The sequence below is a fragment of the Condylostylus longicornis genome, unplaced genomic scaffold (assembly GCF_029603195.1).
Source record: "Condylostylus longicornis isolate FDR11 unplaced genomic scaffold, ASM2960319v2 ptg000048l, whole genome shotgun sequence".
Classification (NCBI taxonomy): Eukaryota; Metazoa; Arthropoda; class Insecta; order Diptera; family Dolichopodidae; genus Condylostylus; species Condylostylus longicornis.
In genome coordinates this window covers 7,767,386-7,793,890 of record NW_026578017.1, presented here as the reverse complement: position 1 = coordinate 7,793,890, position 26,505 = coordinate 7,767,386, and the positions used below count along the sequence as shown (strand labels likewise).

At 27.2% G+C, this 26,505-nt stretch overlaps 1 protein-coding gene across 1 annotated transcript; it reads left to right on the top strand.

The window, feature by feature from the left end:
• Positions 1–582: 582 nt before the first annotated feature.
• LOC129611067 (mucin-2) lies at positions 583–22,340 on the top strand. The gene is made up of 2 exons (XM_055523993.1): positions 583–866; positions 16,621–22,340. Exons 1-2 carry the CDS (start codon positions 712–714, stop codon positions 22,223–22,225), a joined length of 5,760 nt encoding a protein of 1,919 aa, XP_055379968.1. The 5' UTR covers positions 583–711; the 3' UTR covers positions 22,226–22,340.
• The last annotated feature ends 4,165 nt before the right edge of the window (positions 22,341–26,505 follow it).

Below are 26,505 nucleotides of genomic sequence, written 5' to 3'. Positions count from 1 at the left end.
TTAAAAAGAGCTTGAGAATTTAATTAAGAAAGTATAAAAAACAATTTTGTAATTTACAAATTATAAAATTAAAAGAAATATTCATTTGAATTCTAAAACAGATTCGAAAATTGTATCTCTCCTCAATTACAGCATTTTGAAATAGTATGCTTGGAACATTTCGATCACATTTCAGAATTTTCGATTTTCAGAAGAATAAGAACTATCCAATTACCTGACCTATCGCTGAGGGAAGAAAATAAAGCGTTAATTCATCGAGCAGTTTTCCATCGAAAATACGTACAAATAAGGACGAAATGTCCTGAGTGCTTTAACAATTTTTCCATTGTAATATAAATGTGAAATGCACGCTCATACAAAATTTTTCTCCTCTGTTATTTAATTTTTTTTCTCAAATATCATTATTAAATTTAATATATCTGTGGATTTTAAGCTTTTAAACTGCATACTTTAAAGAAGAAAAAAAAACACATTTTTTGATGTAAATTTCATTTTGGTTCTTTATTTTTTTCTCTTACAGCTCTGAAATATTTTTACAATCAAGGATTTTCAAACAAAAATAAAAAGAAATTGTCATCATCATCATCAATAAAAATAAAACAAATTATTTTTTTTTTATTTAATATAATAATAAAAAAAGAAGCAAATAAAAAAGTTAATAATAAAAACAAAAGAAGAAATCAAGATAAAAAAAATAATTGAATTGGGAAAATGGGGATAATTTTATTCTTCATGGTGTTATTACTGCACCAGTCAACAACACATCCTTCAATACAATCAGCAAATAATAAAGATATACGACGACAAACAACCGAACATGATGACATAAAGGATAAAGAAAATGGAAAACAAATAATTGGATCAAGGTAAAAATATTTTTATTATAATATTTATATTGGACAAATAAAATATAACATTATGTAATTTCTGCCATTATTTATGCATATACATACACACATATTTTACACAATATGCACTTATTATTAGGTAACAACACTGTATATGAGCGTAGATATAAAAAATGTCTACTTAAATTCATAATTCAATTTGAATTTTATGCACACATATTAAAAAATAAATAAATAATTTTATATAATTATTGTTATATTTCATTATAGGTATTTTGTGGAATTATCAGATAATTTAAGAATAAAATGTATTGATATATTACAATAAGTTTTATGAATTAAATTCCAAATAAATAATGCCATAACAAAAAATTTAATAAGTTCGGAAGTTTTCAGAATATCTTTATTAAACGTATTGCATACAACAAAGGAGGCTATTTCTAGCTCTATTGCTCCCTACAAAATATCTTAATAAAAAGTAAAACAATGTTGTTAATTCAAATTACATGTGATTGGCATGTTTAGAACTATTCGAACATTTCGGCTTTTTTCATTTACACAAAAATTTTTGACTAATTTAAAAATTAATTCTAGTATAAACCAATTTGTCAAATAAGAAAAATAGAAAACAAAAATTTTAATTTTTTTTTTAATTAAAATTTATTTTTTTCTAAATAAAAATTTGATCTAACGGAACAAAATTTCAAAACTACCCTTTATAATAATTATTCATTTGCAAAGGCAGAACTTTCACTTTTTTTACATTTTTCAAAACACAAGCAAAGTTGGTCCACTAGGACATGGCATCAAATAAATATTAATTTATTTATTTTTTAAATTTTGAGCTTATGTGCTATTTGGGACTTAGTTGACAGAAACTTCTCTAATACACATTGATATTGCAATTAAAAATTGATTTAATTATTTTATTTATTTCATAAATAGAACAAAAAATTTATTTTTTGCATTTTCATATTTAAATTTTATTTATATTTTGCGACCTATCGGTAAATTTTGTAAATTTTACTTAACACTTACTATGTGCATGAAAACCAAATTTTTTGTTGAATTTCAATCTCCATTTTGTTTTTCAATATTGTGTGTGCATACAATACAATTTACATAATTATTTGACTAATTCCAAAATAATCTAATTTAATGCCATAAAATTGATAATTCACGTCCATAAAATTGTTTTTTTTCTTGTCTCTCTCTCTCTTTCTAATTATAGTTGTCAACAATATTGTGTTTAGTGTAAATAATAGCTTTAGAGTGTTGTCAGGAAATGTTTGATGATTATTAATGCCAATATGGGTTTAAAATTATTTAAAACATTTTTATTAATATTAATCTCAGTGTGAAATTGTTAAAGCTTCTTTTTTATTTTAATTTAAATGGAAAGATTTTATAAGTTGATTGGATGAAGAATGCAATTTTCAGAAAGTAGAATAAAATTTTTGTACATAAGGGAAGAACATTATTTAAATTGGAATGCAACAAATTTAGCTTATAAAAGTACTTAGCTTCCCTTAAAAATTCTTCCTTTGTGTATTTGAAATGGAGAGGCGGCGTTCGGAGTGGTGGGAAGGCCTTCCGGAGCTTCGACAGGTCAAGCAGCTTCTGGGAGAAGGCAAACGCAGTATAGGAAAATCTTAGGGTTCGGCAAGAATCAGGTGAGAATTCGAACCGTATCTTGACGAAGCACTGTATTCTTAGGGTTACCCTAGGGGGCTGGGCCTAGAAAGTGGAGATATTTACAGATTTTGCTGGAAGAGCAAAGAAGCGACTCGAGGCCGGCAAGAGAAGAAAAATACTAGGAAACTGTGACTTCCAATGTCACTAAAATTCATCGGTAGGGTGGGTCGCGAGGTGGTGCTAGCTGCAAGAAATTTGCCAATCATGCTTTCATTCGTACCTTAGATATTATTTGAAAAGTTTTTGTCGAATGGTTTAACCGATTCGATTAACTGTCATACAACTTTAAAAACTAATTTTAAATATTAACTAGTTTTTATAGTCAAATTGTTGAGATGTAGGGCAATTCTTTTGGTTAGTTCCCACAAAAATGTTATTGATTCAGTTCGTTTTGAAACACAGGATTAATGTAATTAATTGTACTGTTCATCTCTAGTAACTTTTTTATATACAACCATGTGCTGTTGGTACACAAATTAGAATATTTTAACAAAAATGAAATATTGTAGAGGTGCATCAATTTATTCATTAGTTCATTGAACTCATTATTACAATATTGCGACTATATTATGCAAACTTTTTTTTACAAATTCTTCACCTCCTACAACACCAAAAACTAAAAAGAAAAAATTTATATTAATCAAATTTTTATAATTTATCGCTTATTTGAGCATAGAACTTTCACTGATTAAAATAAATTACAAACTAAATGAAAAAGAAATGAGATAAAGAAAAAAACTGAATGATCTTCAATAACCTGATCAAAGAAAATTAGAAATTATTTTTTTTTTGAGATCCACCAACTTCAATTTTACTTTGAAACCGTGCGGCGTTATAATATTTTTATGTTAATATTCTGTTTGATGATGAATTGATAAAACAAATTTTGTTTTCTAATTAATTACAATATTTTTAGCTCTCTATAATCACAAGAATTGATAATGAGTACGGAAACAAAAATTTTTCTTATAAAATTTTCAAAGATAAAAAAAAAGGTTACGATTGGAATTTTATTTTTTCGTTTCTCATTAAATTTATGAATGAAAATTTTTATTTATTTAAATGAGCCTCTTAATTCATGCAAATTTTCCTAAATTTAAAAAAAAAAATTTCATTATAAATCAAAAGATTTTACACGTTCTTAATTATTGTTTTTACATTTTGAGTGGAATTTTAAGTTGGGCACTGAGTGTTGTGATTTTATTTTTGATTTTGACAAACAATTTTGTATTTATTTCTATAAAGAAATTGTATAGCCATAGGTAAAATTAAAACAACTCTGGAAATAACTAAAACTAATAAACTTCACTAATTATTATTGTTAGGTAAATCATTAATAATTATTGTTAGCATAATTATCGTTATGCTATTATACTATATTATCGTTATAATATAGTATAATAGTATGACACTTATCTGAGAATTATTACAAAAGTATGATTTCTGCTCATGTAACATTGAAAGTTTGATATACTTATATTTTAGCTCTGGTGAGCGACCTTATTATTAGTTTGTTTTTCAGGTTATGCGATTCTTTGCCACAATATATCCACTTTTTATATTATTAAAACTTTAGAGGATTACAATATACCATTATTTACGCCACATACGATCAGATTTGATTTAAGGAAATTGTGAAAGGGCTGCATTGTTTTGTTGTTTCATTGTAAAAGTTCATTTAAATTACAAGTATTTTATGTTTATGTTCAGTGACTATCTAAATATCTATGTACATAAAGAGGGATCGCAATTTATAGTACATTGCTTTTTTCGGATGTCTTAATTTCAAAATATTTGGAATAACTAATTGTATTCTATTGCTATCCTTTCCTATCCCAAGCTTTTGTAAATCGCCAAATATTCTAAATGAAAATAACTCTATCACATTTGTAAACATTAATTTTTAAAAATTTTATTAATACTCTAATAATCCTTTAATTTTAAATTTTTTAATTTCTCCTTTGCAATGAATTTGAAAAGAAGCAGGAAACACAAATTGAGTTTCAATATTGCTATAAAAAAATCAGTAGGTAAATAATAAACTCGCTATATTTAAAAAACCACCATTTTCGTGATAAAACAAAATTTTTTACATACATAACATTTTTTGTTTTAACATTTTTACATCGTGTCTTTTTAATTTTTTTTTTTATCAATTTAATTGTTAACACCGCATGTTAATATTACGCGTATCAAACACAACAAATTTGGTCACAATGTACACAATGATATTGAAAAACATTAACTGGTCATCCTATCATCATTACACGTAAACAAATAATATTAAATTTTACCTTCATTGGTTATGGGCTTATAGAGTTTGATACCCGCTCATAAAAAACAAAACAAAAAAAAAACGTTAAGTTTTTGTAACCAATAAATAAACACACAAAAAAAAAAATAGCGGAAAAAGCACTAAAAAAAACCAATGAAAAAGAAATGAACACACAAAGAAATTATCAAAAGAAAAAACAACAAACAAAACCTAAGGAAACAGCAGAGAAAAAAGGTCAGTAAACAAAAATAGCCCTGAATGCGTTAATGACCATGATGACGAGCGTGAATTATTTTCGCTGTTTTTTACTCTGCGTTTCATGTTCTGTTTTTGTTTTTATATAGTTTTTTGGTTTTTATCTTTGATGGCTTACCGATGACCTTTACGTGTTTTTTCGGTTTTCAACAATTTCAAATTTTATAGTTCTTTTCTTCAATTTTGTCATGTGATTTTATTCTTTTGCTTTTATTTTTGCCATTTAGTGCTTTCGTTCTTTGGAAAATTTTTATTAATAATGGCATGTAAGTTATTTTCGTAATTGTTTTGGAATTTTTTTCATTTTTTTTTTACAAGTGTTAGTTGCCTTGCATATTCTTGTGATGGTCTAAAATTGTTAACCTCTCTCGAATCAGGGTGAAATTTAACCTCTTTAATTTTGGTTGAAAATTTGTATACATATACATTAAAATAAAAAAACGAAGAATGCGATTTACATATTTGCAGTGAAATTTGCATTTTGTACATTTCGTTGTTAAGAAATACAAACCAATTACAAAATTTTTATTATTCTTCAATCAAGAACAATAACGCTCTCAATTTTTCAATTAAAACGACAACATTTTATTATTTAGCGAAAATGATAAATCAAAAGAACTACATAATTATTTGGTACTAAAGACTTTATTGTAAATGTTACAATGATTTCAATTCAATAGGAATTTTCATATACAATTCTCAAAGACCCTTGTCGCTCATTTGAATGTGTCTGTCTCTTATCCTTTACTCTATGCGTATTGATCTACATTTAAATGAAATATTAATTTTTTTTAGTTAAAGTTTTCCTGTATATCGACTTCTTTCTTCCATTCAATTGCAGTGAATGTGATTGATAATTAGTTTTGTCGGAATCCCTTGCCCAAAATTCAATTTGTCTAAAATCGATTGATAATTTCAACTTCAATATCAAAAGATGATTTGCATATTGATATAATTGTTATAAATGTTGTAAATCTAATTTATTCTATATCAGAATTAATATACAGAATAATTAATATATGTGACTACCACCATTATGTTGAATGCCACTCCATTTACCTCGTATCCTTCAGAACTATAATTTTACATTTTCCATCGAAGACAATTTAAAATTTCAATACAAAAACCAATCTAACGAACAGCTTTATTATGTTAATAATTGCCCACATTTTTTTCATATCTGCGCTCACATTTTTTCATATTTGCGCCCAAAATTTTCATATTCACGCCCACATTTTTTTCATATCTATAACCTAAAATCAATAGTTTCCATTGCGAAATGTGCTTATTCACAAAACTAAATATTTATTTTACACTTTTTTAGCACTTTCGCAAAAAGCAGTGCTTATTAGTTTTACCCTGTCCATCCGTGCGCCCATCCGTCCGCCCATCTCTTCATCCGTCTGACTGTCCGTGTTTGTGTAAGGGAAAAGTGCTTCTTTACAAACCCATTGGTTTAATCAAACTTCATTTTAATTAAAATTGAATACCATATTGTTCATAGTATTGATTTGTTTATGTATAAAAGTTATAAGAATTCTCTTTCAATTTTTATAGTCACCATTCATTTAATAGTTCATTTTGTATATACAATAACTGTGTAATGACAGTGTAATGGATCATTTCATTTGATACTTTCTGTCATCATTAAATTGCATATTTGTGCTTACATACATATGTATATAGTGTTATGTATTAATATGCATATTCTTTAATGATTGGTTTTGTTGACGTAAACATAGATATGAGCATTGAACACAACATACCCATACGATTCCAGGATGCAACAGAAAATTTATAGTCTATTTTTTTTTGTTTTGGTGTGTGTTATTAATGTTAAAAAAAATAAATTAAATATATCGCGTAGTTATTGAATTCTTGCCCATAGATGAGATGGGTTCAATAGTAGAAATTCCTTTCATTTTTTTTAACTATCTTTTTTTTCGGTATGTAATGTACAAGCCATATTGGTTTTTTTTTTGCTATTTTTTTTTTTTTTTTGCATAAAACATTGTAAAATAAACCACCAATGACATTTAATTTTAATAAATCAAAATGAAAGAGAGAAAAAAAAAGGATATGAAAATTTTTGGTTTTTATCTAACTTTATAAAATATTGTTAGTGGGAATATAGTTTAAAGGTAAAAAAAGGAATTAAAATTAATAAAAATAAATGTGGTGAAATTCTAATGAAATTTAGCGGTCTGACAGGGTGTGAACGGATATCGGTAAATTATGTTTATACAAACACATATTACGTGTATAGAATTAAATAAATATTTCAATAAATTTTCTGTTTTCTCTTATTATAATTTTTTTTTTAAATATTTGCATAATTCCCGTGTCATGTTTTTATTTAAAATATTAATTTAAATATGTTTTGCTTAAATTTTTACATAATTTGTGTTAAATTTAATTTTAGTATAGAAAAATTGATAGAATATCCTTAATATTGAAATAAAATATTGCATTGCGGTAGCTAACCCTTTATAAATAATTGCAGATGACTGTGGAAAATTGTAGTAAAATTTAGATTTAACAAAAAAAAAATTTTACATTAAGCACGGAGTATACAAAATGAACATTCCTTTCCTGCAGCTTTTCTGTTCCATTTCTTGAAACTTTGAACAGTTTTCAACCTACTCAAGAGAGCTTTAATCATCGCTATTATCTCTTTTGTTATTTAGCTTAATTACGGTTGGAATTAGTTGATCTGCCCAGAGATCTATTCGATAAAACCAAAAAGGCTTAGTTATAAATTATAAAATTTGACTTCATTATTAATTTTGTTTGTTAAATTCAGCTTAAATTCTTCAAAACAAATACGGGCTAATTCATTAATTAGAGTTTTAACATGCGTCATTGTTAGGGGCGTCAAAAATAGGGAAAAAATTTTGTTTGAAACTATGTTCGAGTTTCAACGTTTCCTGAGACATGAGGGTTTTACAAAACTTCTACCTATTTAAAACTTTTATAATTTCCATTAAAATGAAGTGAAAAATAATTCTAAACAAATGGTTTTTGAAAGGGCTAGTTCAGAGCTTAAAATGGAAATGTTACTTTATTTAATATCTTATGTACTTCTGGAAATATAGTCATTGAACTTAAAAAAATACAATTTCTTCAATCCTTACATTTAGGAAATTTATCAAATTCATTTCGATTTGATTTCAAACAAAAGTTTTATATATTTTTGATCCTCTAACCGTCTAACCAATATTATATAACATGTTGTTGCAGACATTTCTAAAACACGCTGTATAAACAGAAAATTGATTAATTCAACAAAATGCTGAATATTAAGAAACGGTTCGCATTTAGGTTTAGAAGCATCCACGTGTACTACTTCTTCCCGTTGTCTGAGATAATAATGTGTACGTTAAAATTGTATGATGACTGTAATATTAGTAACAAAAGAAACCACAAATGCGTACAAAGAATTATAGCATATCTTATTTTAATTTCATCATTGTAAAAAGCATATTTTTGTAGGTACAATGCTTTTGATATAGAAACTAACCGCAAATGATATCTGATGACAACAACAATAGTACAAAATGATATTATTAATTTGTTAAACGCATTAAAAATTTTTACCTATAAATAGTCAATGAATATATATTTTTTATTGAACTTACTAAGAAAATAATTCTTACAAAAATACAAAGCCAAATGCAATATAATTCTTCTTATATGTATGCATGTGCCGGTGTATGACCTATGATCTTTAATATGAACGTAATTGGGCATTATTTGAAAAAGAATTCAATGAATTCAAATCTTAAAAGCAATTAATTATGACCATATTTTTTTTATTAACAATTTTTAGTTTACGTAGAATATTTCCGTATCGCACAAATTTCTCGCAGCAAATTTCTTCGAAATTTTCAAATTGATTTAAGAACAGGGCTCATTTTGGATTGAGTTCTGTGTAAATATCTATTATACAATAATCAAACTTATTAATATTATCAATACTTGTACTAATATCTTATATGAATTATAAAATGTAAACTGCTTCCGCAAAATTTTATTCAATCTTTTGAAACTCTTAAATGTCAAACACCTTTCATATAATAATATTACCTATAGGTCACGTGTGTAAAACATGCTTGTTAAAATGTACACACATAGACTCAAATTTAGGAATTCTACTTTCATTCTTTATTATATACCTGCTTACATACACCTAAACACATATAATTGTAGTAATAATTTATGTATATAATTTTACTGTTACTAAGGTTATTTTATGTAATACAATTTACTTGTTTATAACAGTAATAAAATAATGTTGTTATTTTTTATTACAATTTCTCTTTTATTCTTTGCTTTTGTCGTACTCAACTAACCTGGTATTAAAATTTTGTTCTGAATTTGAGCTTTTTTCAAGACTCCATCATCATCGCTTGTTGATAAATAAATTATGTAAATTGATAATGCATATTTGTTGTTGAAATATGTGAGAAATTTTTTGGTAAAATTTAAATTTATCTTTCTCTTTAGTTTGTTTATGATATTTTTATGTTTTTTTCTTCAATATTTTATCAAAAAATCGGGAAATAAATAAAAGTAAGTTCAAATCACCACCAATGTATGCGACGTCAAATATACAAATCAGATTCAATGGTCAGCGATACGAAACAATTTAAAAAGCATAACAAGAAAAGACTGAGTTGACCATGCCAACATTGAGTTTTTTTGCTAGTTTTGAAAGCAAGTTTTCTGATAGTTTTATTATATGTATATGTGTGAGCGGAAACAACTAGTAGCAATATTAACAGCAATATTAGTAAGTTGTAAAATTAGCCAAGCCACTCCAAACCAATTTGAATTACTATTGTGTATGCGGATATTAATATAAATACAATCTCATAGAGGCGAGATATAAAGATATTACACATATAATATAATATCTCGCATCTCTACTTTATAGCGTTGCAAACGAAGTGCTAAATTCACAATAAACTTTGAGCATAGGTTTGTTTGGATATGTATATAACAAATTTAATAAACATAATTGGAATAATTTGTATAGCTAAGTTTTGTCTCATTTGATATTTTGTATTTCACATTTTTTTACTGACTGTGCTGTACTCAACAAGGAAAGATTAGCCTTCGTATCGAATTTTAAATATATTTCGAGCTTTAAAGTGTATTACTTTAGGCAGTTGTGTTCGTTCGGCAGTTTTATTGCTTTGTATTTGTAAAAGTTTCAATTAAATTTTTTTTAATATACACACACATATAGGTACATCAATTTTCAAACCTTTGTGTCTTTCTTTTTGTTCTTATATCATTTCTAATACAAATTCAATACCAGATCATTTATTGTATTTGAAACCTCCGAACTAATATTGGAGTTTATTAAACTTTTTCTGGAAACGAAGATATTTTAATTTCCGTTCAAACTCTGCGAAAAGTCTCTCTTCCTTCAGTTTTGTAAACATCACTCAGTAAAATTTAAATGCTGACGTTAATAGGTGGTTCACACTGCATAATTTTTAATTTGAAAGCAGCGGAGATTTTCTTGTTTGTATCATTATCGCTGTTACGTTATTTTGGTTTACATTTTTGGAATTTTGTTAAATTTTTGGTGTTTATTAAATTTTGCAGTTTTTTTTAATAGAAAATTGGGTTATGAAGTAAATAAGAATTTTGAGTGTCCCAATTTCGGTTTTTTTTTACAGTTTTTCATTATTTTTTCTTTCAATGTTTATCATTTGAGTCTTAATAAAATGAAAATCTTATCCAACAGGTTATAATATTCAAAATTTGATGTTGGTGTCGACTATTATGATATTCACTTTAAAGTATGTATTATGTAGGTCTACAATATGCATTTAATTTTCGTTTTTATGGTAAATTGTCAGATCAGAAATTTCCACTTTTGTTGTGTCACTCTATTCAGTTTAAAAATTTCTTTCTATAATAAAATTTAATTTTTATTTTGTATGAATCATCCATGGCAAAGCATCATGCAGAGAAATATTAGAAAGCTGAATATTATAGCATGAAAAAATTATTTTTATAAATTATTACTACAAATATAACTCACCTAAACGGTATTCAAAATTTATGAACATTATAGGCGGAATCTAAATGCATAGTTACTGTAAGAGCGTCAGTTCATAAGATATGATTATTTTTTAATTTTTTATTGGTTTATGTAAATTGTAGGATTATTGAATTATTGATAATAAGTAAATTAGCTTTGCAAATAATTATTTAGGTGAACATTATAACCGAAGCATGTATAAATCACTTTTGATGCCAAATAAACTTTTATAAACTCAAATAATATTGTGGTTTGTTAGACCAGAAATTTTTCTGCATTACACTCCAAACTACGACTCTGGAGTATTATTTTTTTTTTTGATTTTAGTTAATATGCACACGAGTGTTATATTTTACAATGTAAATACTCTTGCAAAATTCTATCATAAATGTGTTTAAAAATTATTGTTTTTCATCAGGTTCTGTACATTTTTTAATCATAAAAAATTTGATAAAAGAATTAAGACTAATAAATTTAAAATATTTTTGTTCAGAAAAAGTTATTTTATCCCTTTCACAAAATTGTTATGTATTTTAAATCATGACACAAAACACCAATACCTGTGTTTAGAGAGTTAGTACCTGTGCAGTGTTGGGCAAAAAGCACTTATTATGATTAGTGAAGCGAATGAAATTTATTTGCGAGTATAAATTTTTGGTATTATGATTGACGAATTCGCCTAAATTTTAGGTAAATGAGCTGTCAAATCTTTCGAATCAAAATTCTGTAGGACAAGCTTGACGAATGAAACCAAAAATCAAAATAATAAATAAATGTTTTTTTTTAATTGGCTATTATTGCATTTATAGTGATATAATGGAAAAATCTAAGCTATCTCTACAAATTATTGTAAAAAAAATATTGATTGTTTAATATTAATTTAAGCGTGAAAAAAACGAACCAAAAACAATTCGAGCATTTAATTAAATTAATGGAGACCAACCCCGTAATTGCTAAAGATGGAAAATTCAATTGTTTTTGTAAAAAAGCAAAAAGGATGTGCATATGTGTGATGGTAACCTTATTAATTTAGATAGGTTTTTTGATATCCTGCGGTAGCAACATTGTGTATCTGGCTAATGAAAGCATTCGCAGATCATAATTTAAACTGCCATTCGATTCGCCTAGTCCATTCAACTCGCCTAGCCAGCCATTCGCTTCGCCGATCATAATAAAAGTACTCGTATATATATTATATTCTTAAAATGTAAAGAAAATAATATGTGCCTGGTGGGAGAAAAAGATATTATAATATTTAATGCTTAGTTGTCAAAAGACCATTGAATTTTTGGAAAAAAAAAGAGTTCTTACATAATATGTATTGTATTATCAGTGACCTACTTGCCTAGAAAACGGTTCGAGAAGAAAAATTTTTTGATTTTTTAGTCTTGACTCGTTGCTTGGATTACGTTATCCATCTGTTCTGCAGTTGTATGAAGGAAGTTCCCTTAATTTTTATTATAAGTGATTTTAAGTAGGTACATATATCTAATTATTATCCAATTTATTTAAGAAAATTCTAATTATTTAACTGAATAAATTCGAAGAATATTTTAAAGCTAAAAACCATCCACAGAAACGTATCATATTTGCGGTTTTGAACCGAATGATCATATTAGAATTATAATATTCAATAAAAACTTGCCCAAAATAGTGAATTCAAGTATTTTAAGAAATGCGTTTTAAACAAGAAATTTTTCAGAGTTTTTGAAAATTTTTCATATTAAAATACTTTTTGCTGTAAATTTGAGTTTTGTATATTTGAAATTTCAAACGATGACTATTCAGCACAATATTGAAAAAATATGAAAATATTTAAACTTTTAATTTATCAAGTAAATTATTTCTTTTAAGTCTTAAAGAATAATTACTAAGATTAAAGCTTATAAAATGTACCAAGTTATTAAAAAAATATTATTTCTTTATAACGTTTAGGAAAATATAAAAAACTTTTTTTTCCCAAAGTTGTTACTCCATAAATTTTTTTATTTAATTTAATCATTAACCAGCGTTGATGTCATACAATTTCACTTCAATACAATCGATGAATAAATTCAATTACCTTTGAATGATGTGGGTGCACAAATTGAGATGCGTCAGTAAATTATATTGCGCATAACGCAACATAGCACACAATAAAATCTAAAAAAATTTAAAAAAAAATGCGTCAGTTAATTTCATTTGTCTATTCGTTTGTTCGTTTATCTGTCTGTAAACAAAACTTCTATAAGATTTAAGTTAAGAAAAATTCAATTTTTTATAATAGTGAAGGCATTATTTTTCTAGGATCAAATTTTGTTGTTTTCCTCTACCCCAAATTATAGCTCACCAATGTATAGTGAAACTACAAGTTTTGATAAACTTCATCCAAATCAAAAGCAAATTAAATTTACAAATCTTAATAAACGCAGAATAGCCGTGAATCGATTACTCTATCATGAAAGACCGTAAAGAAATGTCAGATTTTCGACTTTGTAACCTTGGTTTTGATTATACAGTTTTTCAAACTGGTGTTTCGTAGCAATTTTTCTTCTAAATTTCTTTTTCACCAAAACAACATCTTGACAACCAAGAATCTGAATTTCTCACTCGCCTTTGGTACTGTGTATATAGGTTCTAACATAAGAGTGTTATTTCCTTTAATTCCACCTACAAGTACAAAATTAAAAGCCATGAGTTTGATCAACGTATTAAGTTGTTGATATTGTCTATAAAGTTCTTTAAAGGAAGCGAAGTACATTGGATGAGAATCAGTACTTTGCATGAGTGATTCGTCTTTAAAAATTTTTCAAAAATTATTTAAATTCTTTTTGTGTTATCCTTGTTTTTTATTGCTTTTGATGAATGATATGGGAATTTGTTTTTTTTTAAGGATTATTCTAAATTAAGAAGATAATTTTACTTTTTTCATCCATTTCGTTCTTTATTCTTTTCATTACTTTTATTTCAAGTAATTTAAAGAGAAAATTTAACTTTCAAAACCATTATCCATCTTGCGAGAATATGTTTGTTTTGAGCTTTTATTTTTATAAAATTTCACTCAACTTATTAAAGTTTTTTGTTTTTGTTTTGTGTTCTTCTATTTTACTTTTATGATTGGTGAAAGTCATTTTAAGTATAAAAATGTTTGATCTTTTAAAACGTGTTCAAGGCTATCCCATTATAACTAAAAAATATATGCAGTATGCGGTATAATCTTATATTAAATTTTCTTTTTTTATATTTTCTGTTTTTATATCCCTGTTTTTGCAATAGAACACAATTCTTTTAACACAGATAATCTTTAAAATAAACCGAAATATATGCAATCTTATAGAAGATAATATATGTATACTAAATCATAATAATAAGAAATGTTGTTGCGTAACAGAATCCCTGCAATTCAAGACAAATTAAAGTAAAAGTTCTCATGTAAAGTTTATGGAATAAAATTTTTATAAGAAAGTAAAAGAAAATGAAATAATGACAAAGACAGCGAGGTGTCATGAAAATATTTCTCGGGCGATAAGTTCAGACGATGTATTTTTTTTTAAATCCAATGATTTAGTCTATGATGTGGTTGCTAAACAACAACAACATTATAATGTAGTCGCTTTTGCTAAACAACAACAATAATATAATATTGTTTATGAGTTTGCGACCAATTTTACATATGAAGAAACTGTGAAAGCATACTAGTCTGGACTATACAAATGTAAAAAATTACCGGAAAATGCAGTTTGAGCGATTGCATTTCAAATGTTATTTCAGCAATCGATAAATTTTACTCTTATGTATTTTATTCTTTTAGCATAACTTAAGGTTTTTCCCCATGAAATTTTGAAAATCATTATCAAAAGTTTCAGAAAATTTCAATTCAATTTGTGAGTTGAATTAATAATGCAAACGGAGACAGCTGATGCCCGAAATAAATTCATAATGTTATTTTTTCTATGCAATATTTTTAGATTTTACACCTTGCATTAGTTAGCACTATTTACACTTGATATAAATTTTTATAAAAAATTTACATGGAAAAATGCATCATAACTTCTGATTATATTAATTGAGTTGTAAATGACATTATACAATTTAAATAAGATTGCAACAAAGTTTTTTTTATAATTTGCCATAATGTTTAGGAGTGTTTATTCAGTATTAGTTTACAAATTGCAAAGAATAAGTGAATGTGTAGAATATATTGTGGGTTATAAAGGAAATTATTGAAATATTGAAAATTTTAAAAAGATATTTGCCTTTCTTAATGGAGGTTTAGATATAACATCTAGCCATATTGTTGGTTTTACCGTAACATATTGTGTTGTGGAAAGAGTTACAAATTAATTTGCCATTGAAAACACTAATCATCAAACCGTCATTTAATCGTTATTCAATTAAACCAATAGTTTTTAAAATAGTAGTTGTTAAACAAATTTGGAAAATAGAAAAAAGCTAATTCGTTTAATCCCTATATTTGGAAAACATATTTTATAAAAAATAAAATAAGAACGATAAAATACGATATCATAATTTATTTACTGTTAACAGTTAAAGTATGAATCATACTTTGAAGCCTATAAAAATCTAATAAAAAATTAAATTAAAATATTTTTCTTGTATTATGAAATATAGAATTTTTATGGCAAGGAAACTTAATTTGCTATAAATGGAATATCAACTATATAACACAAACATATTCAAAGATCTTTGAGGATATACGAGTTTCTGAAAAAAAATATTCCATTTCTTTTTATACACCTGCAGTCATAATTTTGTTGGATTGTACGGTTTTAGTTAATATTAGAACTTCGTTGTCTGCAAAGATATATGAGAAAATCCTTTTAATTTAAACGATACGTATAAGGAAATGAAATATGATACCTACTGTTGAAAATTTCATATTAGATTTTTTATTAAAACATACATACATATGTATTAAAGGAATGTAAACTTTCTTGGATTCTTAACTTTGATCTCAAAAATGTGGTGAAAAATAATTTAAAAAAAAAAGAGTGTAAGAATTTAGATAAATTAATTTTTAGTGATGAATCTATTATTTGTTAACTGACGAATGGGCAAAGCCGTAATACTATTAGAACACAGGTCATGCGAATTACGACCTGATTACAATCAAAAGCTTGACTAATGAAATCAGTACATTAATATCAGTGTATTCCTAACTTACTGAAAATTATTGCTTTCAATAGTTGTCGACTGTCGGCAAATTTTTGGAGGAGCAAAAGTTTTCTTAAGATAGATTCGTTTCGAATTATTTATTGCACATATTATTACAATTAAGCTTCAAATGTTTATTTGAAATTCTTTTATTTAAAAGTGTATTATATGTTGTGTTTGCATAATAATTAATGAAATTGCTAATTACATGATTTAAGCTTATGGTTGATTAAAATACATATTTTTATCTGATTGCAATTTCTTTAAAGCATTTTCTCTACAAATTAAAAATATTATATTATAATTACATTAAATTTTATTTTCATATATTTTAGTAACGTTCCTCCATCTGTGTCAGTAATTTTAAATGGCGAAGAACCACAATTTACGGATGCAGTTGGTCAACCAATTCCAAAGCCTCAAATACCTCTACAAGTAGCTTCACCAATTAATTTACTGAATCCAGATCGATATGAATTTTATACTTTTGATGATAATGGCCAATTAGTAAAACGTTTGATGACAATAAAGGAAATTCAAAGTATTGTTGCCAATGGAGATGGAGAAGGTGCAACTGTGCTTCATAATTCAGAAATTGATGAGAGTGACCCAGAAAAAAATGTGCAAGATATTGTTGCTAGTGTTCAGCATGTTCTGCATAAACAGGTTGAAGAAAATAAGAATTCCTCGGAACAGCAACAACAAAGTATAATGCTAGATACACCTGATGTTTCTTCGTCATGGTCAATGATACTTCCAGCTATTTTTGGTAATACAGGTGGCGATATATTTCCACAAAATCGACCACAACAAGTTGTAATGACACCAGATTCAGACGTTGTTGAGCCTACTAAGCCATCAAAACGAAAACAGAAACCAAAACCAACCAAGCGAAAAACGACAACGACAACTGAAATACCTTCCTCCTCCTCCTCTCTGGAAAATGTAAACGAAGTGCCTGCATCAATCGCAATGGAAAATATTAAGCCATTATTCAATAGAAATGAAATGAAAACTGAATCTTCATCGACAGACAGCACTAAAACTTCAATAACAACTCAAAAAACGACCACCACATCAATATCTAGTACTTCAACAAAACGTAAAACTAAACCCAAACCTACGAAAACTCAAAATGTTCAAATTAATGAAACAACAACAAAAAAATCTAGTTCTAAAAGAAAGCCTACGACTACAAGAGAACCAACAGTAGTAACGACCAAAGATAGTGCAGTCACAATTCCCACGACCAAAAAGGCGACCACTAAACGTAAACATACTACCAAAACACCCTCCACTGTTACATTAGAATCAGCTGTATTAAACTCTCAACAACCAATAAATAAACATAAGACAAATGCGACTAGACTTCCTACAGTTTCTAATATGTCTCCAGGGAATAAATTAACTCAAACAGCACCAACAAAATCTCAAACTAAACGTAAACCTACTAAAACAACCTTGCGTCCAACATCCTCAAGTATTAGCATAACTAAATCTCAGCATTCAACAAGTGTTTCCGTTAGCTCAACTACATCCCATACCACTCAAAAAATTCAACCATCTTCGCTTAAAAAGAAAATACCAACAACAACCACTCTCCCAGTTGCTTATTCAGTATTATCAACAACTCCAAAAAAGAAAACCGTAACAAAAACTACAACTGCAGCAAATACTACAAAGAGAAATAAAAACAAAAATAAAATATCAACTACAGTGTCTCCCAATTTAGGTTCTCAATTCAATGACAGCCCTACAAAAGTAGTGAGTGACGTATCTCAAGCCATTAAATCAAAACCCACTGAAAAAATTTCAATTACATCGACAAGCACAAGTAATAACTTACCAGACACAAATGAAATACGTCAACCTTCATCATCAACTCCTTCCATATCTTATGATATGTTAAGTGGACAAGATGCCGCCACAACTTTAAGTTTAAACGCAATAATGAATTCCCTCACTCAACCTCAAAATGATATAAAAACACAATTATTGCTTGACAAATTAATGGATAGCTTAAAGGATGATGCCGCATTGGACCAGCAAATAAAAAATTTAACAAATAATAACGATATGGTAACTACAACTCATAAAGTTAGTCCAACTTCATCAACTCCAATGTCCGAATTTGAAACTACGACATTTAATTTCAAAGAAGAAACTACACCATATAGTGACGACCTGTATAAGGAGAAATCTAAAGACTCTACGACTATTTTACCAATATCATTAAATGAAAGTCTTGTTGAATTGCAAAATGGGGAAAATATTGTAAGAATCGAACCATTATTTGCGGAACTTCTAGATCCAATTCTGACAGATTTAACAACAACCGAAAATCCAGATTTAACCACTACTGAAAATATTTTGGGGTCAGATACAACCTCATATGAGTCACCTGAATACACAGAGTCCATTCAAGAAAATGATGCAACACGATTCGAAAATGTTAATAATTATGTTGAATCATCAACAGGGTCAAGTGAATTTTCGCAAAAGGTTGACGAATTTATAAATGAAAATCTGGACACAGCTGAGACTGGTGTACCAATCAAAGAATTCACTAATAAGTTATCAGACTCCCAAACTCTTACCCATTCTGATTCTAAATACGCTATGTCTGATTTCATTAAGGATGCTGCAACAGTTGCTTCAATTTTAGAAGATAATACTAAAAAACCTATTTTAGAGACAAGTAGCAGCAACGAGTTTAATAATTCGGAAGAAATTAAATCTCTTTTAACGGATGTTATTTCTCAAATGACAAATAATCCAACAATGACACGAACACCTTCAACATCAAAACCTATCAATTTTACAAGTCCAATATTTTACGCAAATCAACCACTAAATCAAAAGCAATCTTATATACAAAATAATAAGAATTCACTTAATATGGCTTTAGCATTAGAATCGGAAACAAATGAGCCACCGTCACAAGAATTAACCCCACAATCAAATTCCAATGACAAATTTCATGAAATGGAAACACTATCCTTGCAATTGAATAAACTGAGCAACGAAAGTAGAGAAAACTTCGATGAAAATATACATGATATGAATAATAATAACAAATTGCAAACAATTTCAACAACATCAATGGAAAATTCTGCCTTGAATGATGATGAAAATGACTCTGAGATTGATGTTGCAAATGATGCTAATAATTTAGATAACATTAAATTTCCAAATATAAAAAATACCACTTCTGATACAGTTACAGAAAATACTTTTAGTGAAAAATCTAAGGAGAATATAAATAAACCGTCAGATTTTACAAAACCAGATATTTTGTTGAGCACTCCAGTCACCACAAAGGATGATACAATTCTTATAACAACTCTTATGGCATCAATGGCTGCAGGTTCAGTTATGGCAACAACATCACCAATACCATTTGAAAATACTCAAATATCTGATAATATAACTGAAGCGTTCACTAATAAGGATAATCTTAACTCTTTAGAAATTTCGCAGCAAGATGCAAGTTTATTTAGCAAAGAAAAAGACATGACAACGGTACCAAGCTTTACGTTAGATGAAAATAGTTCTACAAGTACTGAAGTGGATAATAATAATAGTAGTGAAAGCAATATTAATGAAGAAGATAATAATGAGGGAGATGACGTTCCGACACAAAGTAATAGTTCAATAGAAGATAAAACTACAATGATGTTATCTCAAGATAATAATGTTAACATATTGCAAGAAACCACAGAGTTACCATTACATGTAACAACTATCTTTTATAGTGATGAAAGTACTGATTCATCAACAGAAACCAAAAATATATTGAAAGAACAAGATGATAAAGATGATAAAAGTCACGAAACGAATATTGACGAAAATATTACAATGAGACCCTCCACGTATTATAACGAAAGTGATGAAGATGTTATGATGAATAAAAGCAGCCCTGACGAAAGTGATGAGTCTTTAGAATATTCTAATGAAATGTCAACTATTAAAGTGGCTGATAATGATAGCATAGAAGCATCACTTGAATCTATAACTATAGCTGAAAATTTAGATGATGATAGTTCAGAAGTGTCAACAACTATTGAAAATAAAACGGAAAAAAATTCTGAAATAAATGATTTACTATCCAACACAATGATCCATATGGTATCACAGACACCAATAAAACCAACACTAGCGCAGAAACATTCAGAAACTGAAGAATCGTATGTGAAACTTGGTGAATCAACAAAACCTATGGAGGAAAAAGTTCAGGTAACCGAAAACCCAGAGCATAAACCATTAACAAATGATGCAGAATACAATAAATATGATAACATCATCCAGTCAACAACAAAACGTGTTCCAAGTACCTTGAAACCAGTTCATTATTTCAAACCTCCAATCACATCAACATCAGATCAAAAACACACATTGTATAATGCAACTCAACAACGACCTATTATAAGACCACCAGCTTTGAGTAATTTGAAAGTAACGCAACTAAGTCAAGTTACCCGACCTCCAGTGAAATTGGATCCAACACCAGAAAAATCACTTGGGTTAGAAGCAAGTGTAATGGATTTACAAGAAGATATTCAAGAATTTGCACGGCTATGTAATGAATTAGCTTTCAGTTACTGGAGATCCATAACATCTGAGAAAATCAGTTCTGCAAGAAGCCTTGTAATTTCACCGTTTGCCTTAACTTCGATGTTGTCTATGGTATTTTTAGGTGCACGGGGTAGTACTTCTGGAGAAATGAATGAAATTTTACGTCTTGATGACATGGTGACATTTAATCCCCATTTAGTTTTTAAAAATATAACAGAATCAGTTGAACGTGCTAAAGATAGTGGAATTGCTTCAAGTGCTTTTGTTCGTGAGCTTTTCAGTGATCGAAATAATGGGAAAATTTTACAATTCTTTAAAGACAAAGTACATCAATTCTATTCTGGTCATGTTGAAGAAGTGAACTTCAATGTTGTTAATGATATTATCCGTAGGAGAACAAATCTTTTAATAAAAAGACATGCCAATGGAAAAGTAATGGAATATCTTAGAACAAATAGCGTTTGGGTAAATGGACCTTTATCAACAGTCTCAGCTAATTTATTCCAAACTGATTGCTCTAAAGCATCAACAATTGATAGAGATGGAGAAATGTTTTTCCAAGTTAGTCCATCTGTTCGTCAAAGAAGGCTGATTCCTATTCCAGCAGTTGTTTACAGGAATGGTTTTACTGCTGGTTATGATTCTGAACTAGACGCAACTGCAGTTGCATTCGGTAGTGCAGATGAAACTGTAAGTACAATTTATGTAATGCCAGGTCAACACGGACTTGCTATGCCTGGTGATAATTTAGAACATTTGGAAAAAAATTTAATGACAAATGGAATTTCAAAAAATGCATGGACTCATTTATTAACTTCGTTAATGGAACGACCTGGATTAGAAATACAATTGCCGAGATTTTCACATAGATCATTCATAAATGCTTCCTTAGGATTACAAAAATTGGGGCTAAAGGCATTATTTAATTCAGATGAAGCAGATTTAAGAGGATTAACTGGATCATCACAAAAAGATATTCACTTGGCTGATATGATTCAAATAAATACATTTAGTACATGCGGTGAAGAAAAAATATCTGATCATCATCATATAGAAATGTATCCAGCTCCACCTTTACGTAAACGTAATTCTGATTTATCAGAATATGATTCAGATGATCAAGCTGCATTATCTGAAATGCACATTGATTTTGGATCAATTGTGCAAGATGCTGGACGTAGTTTATATGATGATTTATTAGATCCAAAATATTTAGAAGTTCCATTGCCATTAAGACCAAGGCAAGCCAGAATTCCAGATTCTCCACGGTTACGGCTTGATAAACCATTTATATATTTTGTTAGGCATAATCCAACTGGTATGATATTATTTATGGGCAGATTTAATCCACGATTACTACCGTAAAATTGAAGATTATTATATTAGGTTAGAAATTATAATATTTGTATTTAGTTTACGAAAACCTATTTTTAACTTTTACTTAGATAAAACTTAAAATGAAAACAAATAAATTTAAATTAAGTAAAAATAAGCTCAACTACTTATTCAATTAAAATTATCAATCAAATTTATGGAAGCTTAAATTATATGATAGGGACAGTATTACCCTCAAGGACTGATAAAATGTAAATAAGTTTCTACTTTTTCAATTTGTTCCGTTATTGTAGTATTATAAGTTTTATAGTTCTACTGCAATAAAATTATATCAAAGTAATGTTATAAATTTCAAAACCGATTTACGATAAACAAACAGACAGTTCAGACCATATTATGTTTATAAAATGTGGTCAAGGTGGTGTAACTAATTTAAAAATGTTCTCAATTCAATAAGGTCTAATTATAATATTTTTAAAGTTTTTAGCAATTTTCCAAAAATTTTTTGAAAAACAGTGCTTATTAGTTTCACTCTGTCCGTCCGTGGACATGTTTACAAAACTTCTACACCCTTGAAGATAGAAAGCTGAAATTAAATACGTACATGGATCTTTACTAGAAACTTATTTCCGTAGAACAAAATTTTTACCTATCTCCCCCCCTCTAGAAGTTATACCCCCCCAAAACCATTTGAATTTTTGACGCTTTACATTTTCGAAACCGCAAGTTTTTTCAAATTTCTATAAACGCAAAAAGCTAACGGTAAATTCCATGACATTAAAAAATATAATTATTTTTCATAACTCACGCAATTAACCCTTAAAAACGAGCATTAAGTTAACCCCACTTTGTATTAATTTTTGCTTTATTTGAAATACTGCATAAATCGTTCATCCTAAATATATGCAATCCTAGTTTCCTATGAATGAAAATAATTTTAATAGTGTGGTGGATATAAATAGACTGTATATTTTAAAAGCAGTATTTTCACTTGTTGAAGTGAAAAGTGCTGGAATACAAACCATTGGTTTGACCCAACTTTATTACCTTAAATTTCAATTCTTCATATAACTTTTATTTTGAAAACCATTTAATTACATTTATTAAATTTATATAAACAAAAATAAAAACTTAAAAAAGAAGGAGAGTTAAATATATGATATTTATTCAAAAATAGTTAATTTTGTCCAACTGGATGATAAACAGGTCAGCATTTTTATTTGCAAACGCAATGTATATTCGCATAATAAAAGTAATAATTAAGGTTTATTTTTAAAACTGACCTGAAAATAAAGTAAAGCTGAATAAAATTTGTTTATTTTTATTTTATCTCATTCTTGATTTACTTTGATAAATTTTTTTCGGAATACGTATTCGTAAATATTAATCTACATTTAAATATATCTATCATATCATTTTTAATTGATGATTGTAATAAAAGAAAAATAAGTGATATTTGCACGACGGTTGTTGTAATGAATGAATATTTTAATAATTTTAACTTGTGCTTTTATGTCGTTGCAACATTTAATTTAATAATGTCCCAGAATATTGTTACATTTCATAAATTTATTAGCGGTGTTATTCGGCTCCAAAAAAATTTTCTTTTTCGTTTTTTAAAATCACAACAAATTCAAAATTATTTGGAATAGGAAAAATAATGACTATCGAATTTTTAGATATAGATTATATCAGGCTACTAGTTTATTCTCGATATAAGATTCATAATTTTCGGAAAGAAGACTATTTCTGTTACATTTTTAACTTGCATAATTGCAATCTAGAAGAAATGAAAAACGCAACATTAACAAATTTTGAGAGATAAGAGGGTGAGAAATTAAAAAGATATTTTAATTTTATAAAATCATAAATTTGACTGCTAAAATTTTACACACATCTAAGTTGCAGAAAATTAAAAATTGTCTTTAGTTTGGTTTTATAGACATGATAAATTGTTAAAGAAAGCTTTCCAACTCGGAAAATTCTATATTTTTCTTTAGACTTGTACAAAAGCCACATCTTTTTTTCAAAACTTTTTTCAAAATACAATATTTTGTAAAAATGTTTTCAAATTCATTAAAATTTTTAAATTGATAGTATAAATATTAAAACTGATGAGTCGAAAAGGTTAATACGCAAAACTAAAAGATTCACTGAAAAATATTTGCTACAGCAAAGAAAAGTAATAAAACAATATTTTGTTCGTTTAAAAAAACAGATTCATTCAAATAATAAAACAATAACAAAAAAAACAGAACAGTAAAGGATACGTTGAGATTGAAGTAATTTTTTGTCATTCTCATTTTAATTTTTTGATTATTAAATATTTTTCATATTAATTTTTCCCTCCTTTTATTGTTGTTTTAATTATTTTAAATAAAAATACAATTTATTCTGTATTTTATCATATTTCGATTTTAATAATGCAGACTTTAAAATATGATGTTTACATTTACACTACTAGATAAAAGAAAAAGAACAGATTTCAAAATAATTTATAAATAATTTTATTAGAACAATACCAAATATTTTCAATCCGAGTTTTGAGTAGAGTTAGAACTAGTTAAAAATTTCTTCAGGCCATAGAAAATTATTTTCCTTTTTATTGTCTTTCTTAAAAATTTTGAATGTTATATACTGCTTTCACATAAAAGAATATTTAATGACATTACTATATGATATATTTTAAGACATTACACTACTACTAAAAGAATTTTCCCTGTGTGAAGTCGCAGGTAGCCCAAGATTTCTTTTGATTGCATTCACTGATTTCACATATACTATGTTACATACGGTGTAAATCCAATAATTTGCAAATTCCCTATATTAATTAATGAAAACCTATTCATTTGGACATTAATGTACTTTTTAAAAATGGAATAGTTTCATCAAGATATTGTAATTAATGAGCGTATAAATATTGGAAAAAATATTTATTCTTTTTTTATGACAATATTTTTACTCTGATATAGACATATCTGCTTTCTTTAATTGAATGTGTATTTAAATCATAAAGTTTAATTTATGATGTTAAATAAATCTGTAAAAATACGAGAATGAAACTTTCGAAAATATTAAAATTTGATTTAAAAAAATATATCAGTGTACATTTACACAAATTTTTATATTATTACATACGTACATATATTAATACAGATACGTCATATCTACTTTGACATCATTCGGAAGAGATCTTAATTTTTCCATGTTGAATCAATATAAAATGGTGACTGAATACGAATACGAGAAATTGGATTTTTCATATTTTCATTTATACTTCCTTTTGCTTTTATTATTATTTTATTAAAAAAATATCCGAAATAAGTTATAAGTCACCATATTTAAAAAATTAAAAATTATCAATTGTTTTCAATAAATTATTAAAAATTTAAAATATTTCACTGTTTTGTATGTGTTTATTAAATTATTTTTGTAATGGTAATCTTTAATTATAATGCTGTGAGAATCTGAAGATTTCGGAAGATAAGATGTGACTTATGACTGTTCTCTTTTTGTATTTAAATTTTTAATTATTCTTAATGATAACTTAAAGTATCTACTTCCACATTATTATAAATAAATTTTATTATATCATAAATTTATTACATATAAATATTCGCAAGTTACAGCAGTAAAAATTCATGCAGTAATTTACCAATATTTATATGTTATCATGAAGCCAATAAAAATATGTACATATACCAACTTACGGCTTAAAGAGAAATTTCATATGCTTCAAAATGAGTAGAACGAGCTAATTTCGTCTGCCATATTATCGAGTTATAAATAAGGAGTGTAAGAATTTGGGGGTTTTTCCAAACTTTAAATCATCGTCATTTAAATTTAGCCTCATAAATCAAAAAAGAGGACAAAACAGAACAATAATACTTGATTTTTTCTGTTATTCTATATGCATTCATGCAATTTGCTTCAGGATTTCCATCGTCCGAAATACAATCGTTTTTCGAACACCATGCACATCCTCTCCGAATACCTTTATCTTAATAGTCTAAATATATGCACTTATATACCATTAAAATTTAATAACAACGTATCATAACTCATCGATATTACAGTTTAAGGCTTTCCTGTTTTATATTTTTAATTTAAATGTGAAGCATATTAATAATAAAGTCAAAGTCTCTGAAAACTACTGAGAGGATATACTTTATTAGATTAAATTTTCTAATCAAATATTGAATGTTTACGGTAATCAGAAAAGTAACAATAAATGTACAATCAAGATACTAATTAAAGCTGGAACCTATCATGGGTCTTAAATAAGCATTTGTACTGCAATCGTAAAAAGT

Bases quoted from the DNA above. Each gene is read 5' to 3' on its own strand.
- LOC129611067 (XM_055523993.1), top strand. From the start codon at position 712: ATGGGGATAATTTTATTCTTCATGGTGTTATTACTGCACCAGTCAACA. The intron at 867-16,620 runs GTAAAAATATTT...CATATATTTTAG, and splicing joins AAACAAATAATTGGATCAAG to TAACGTTCCTCCATCTGTGT.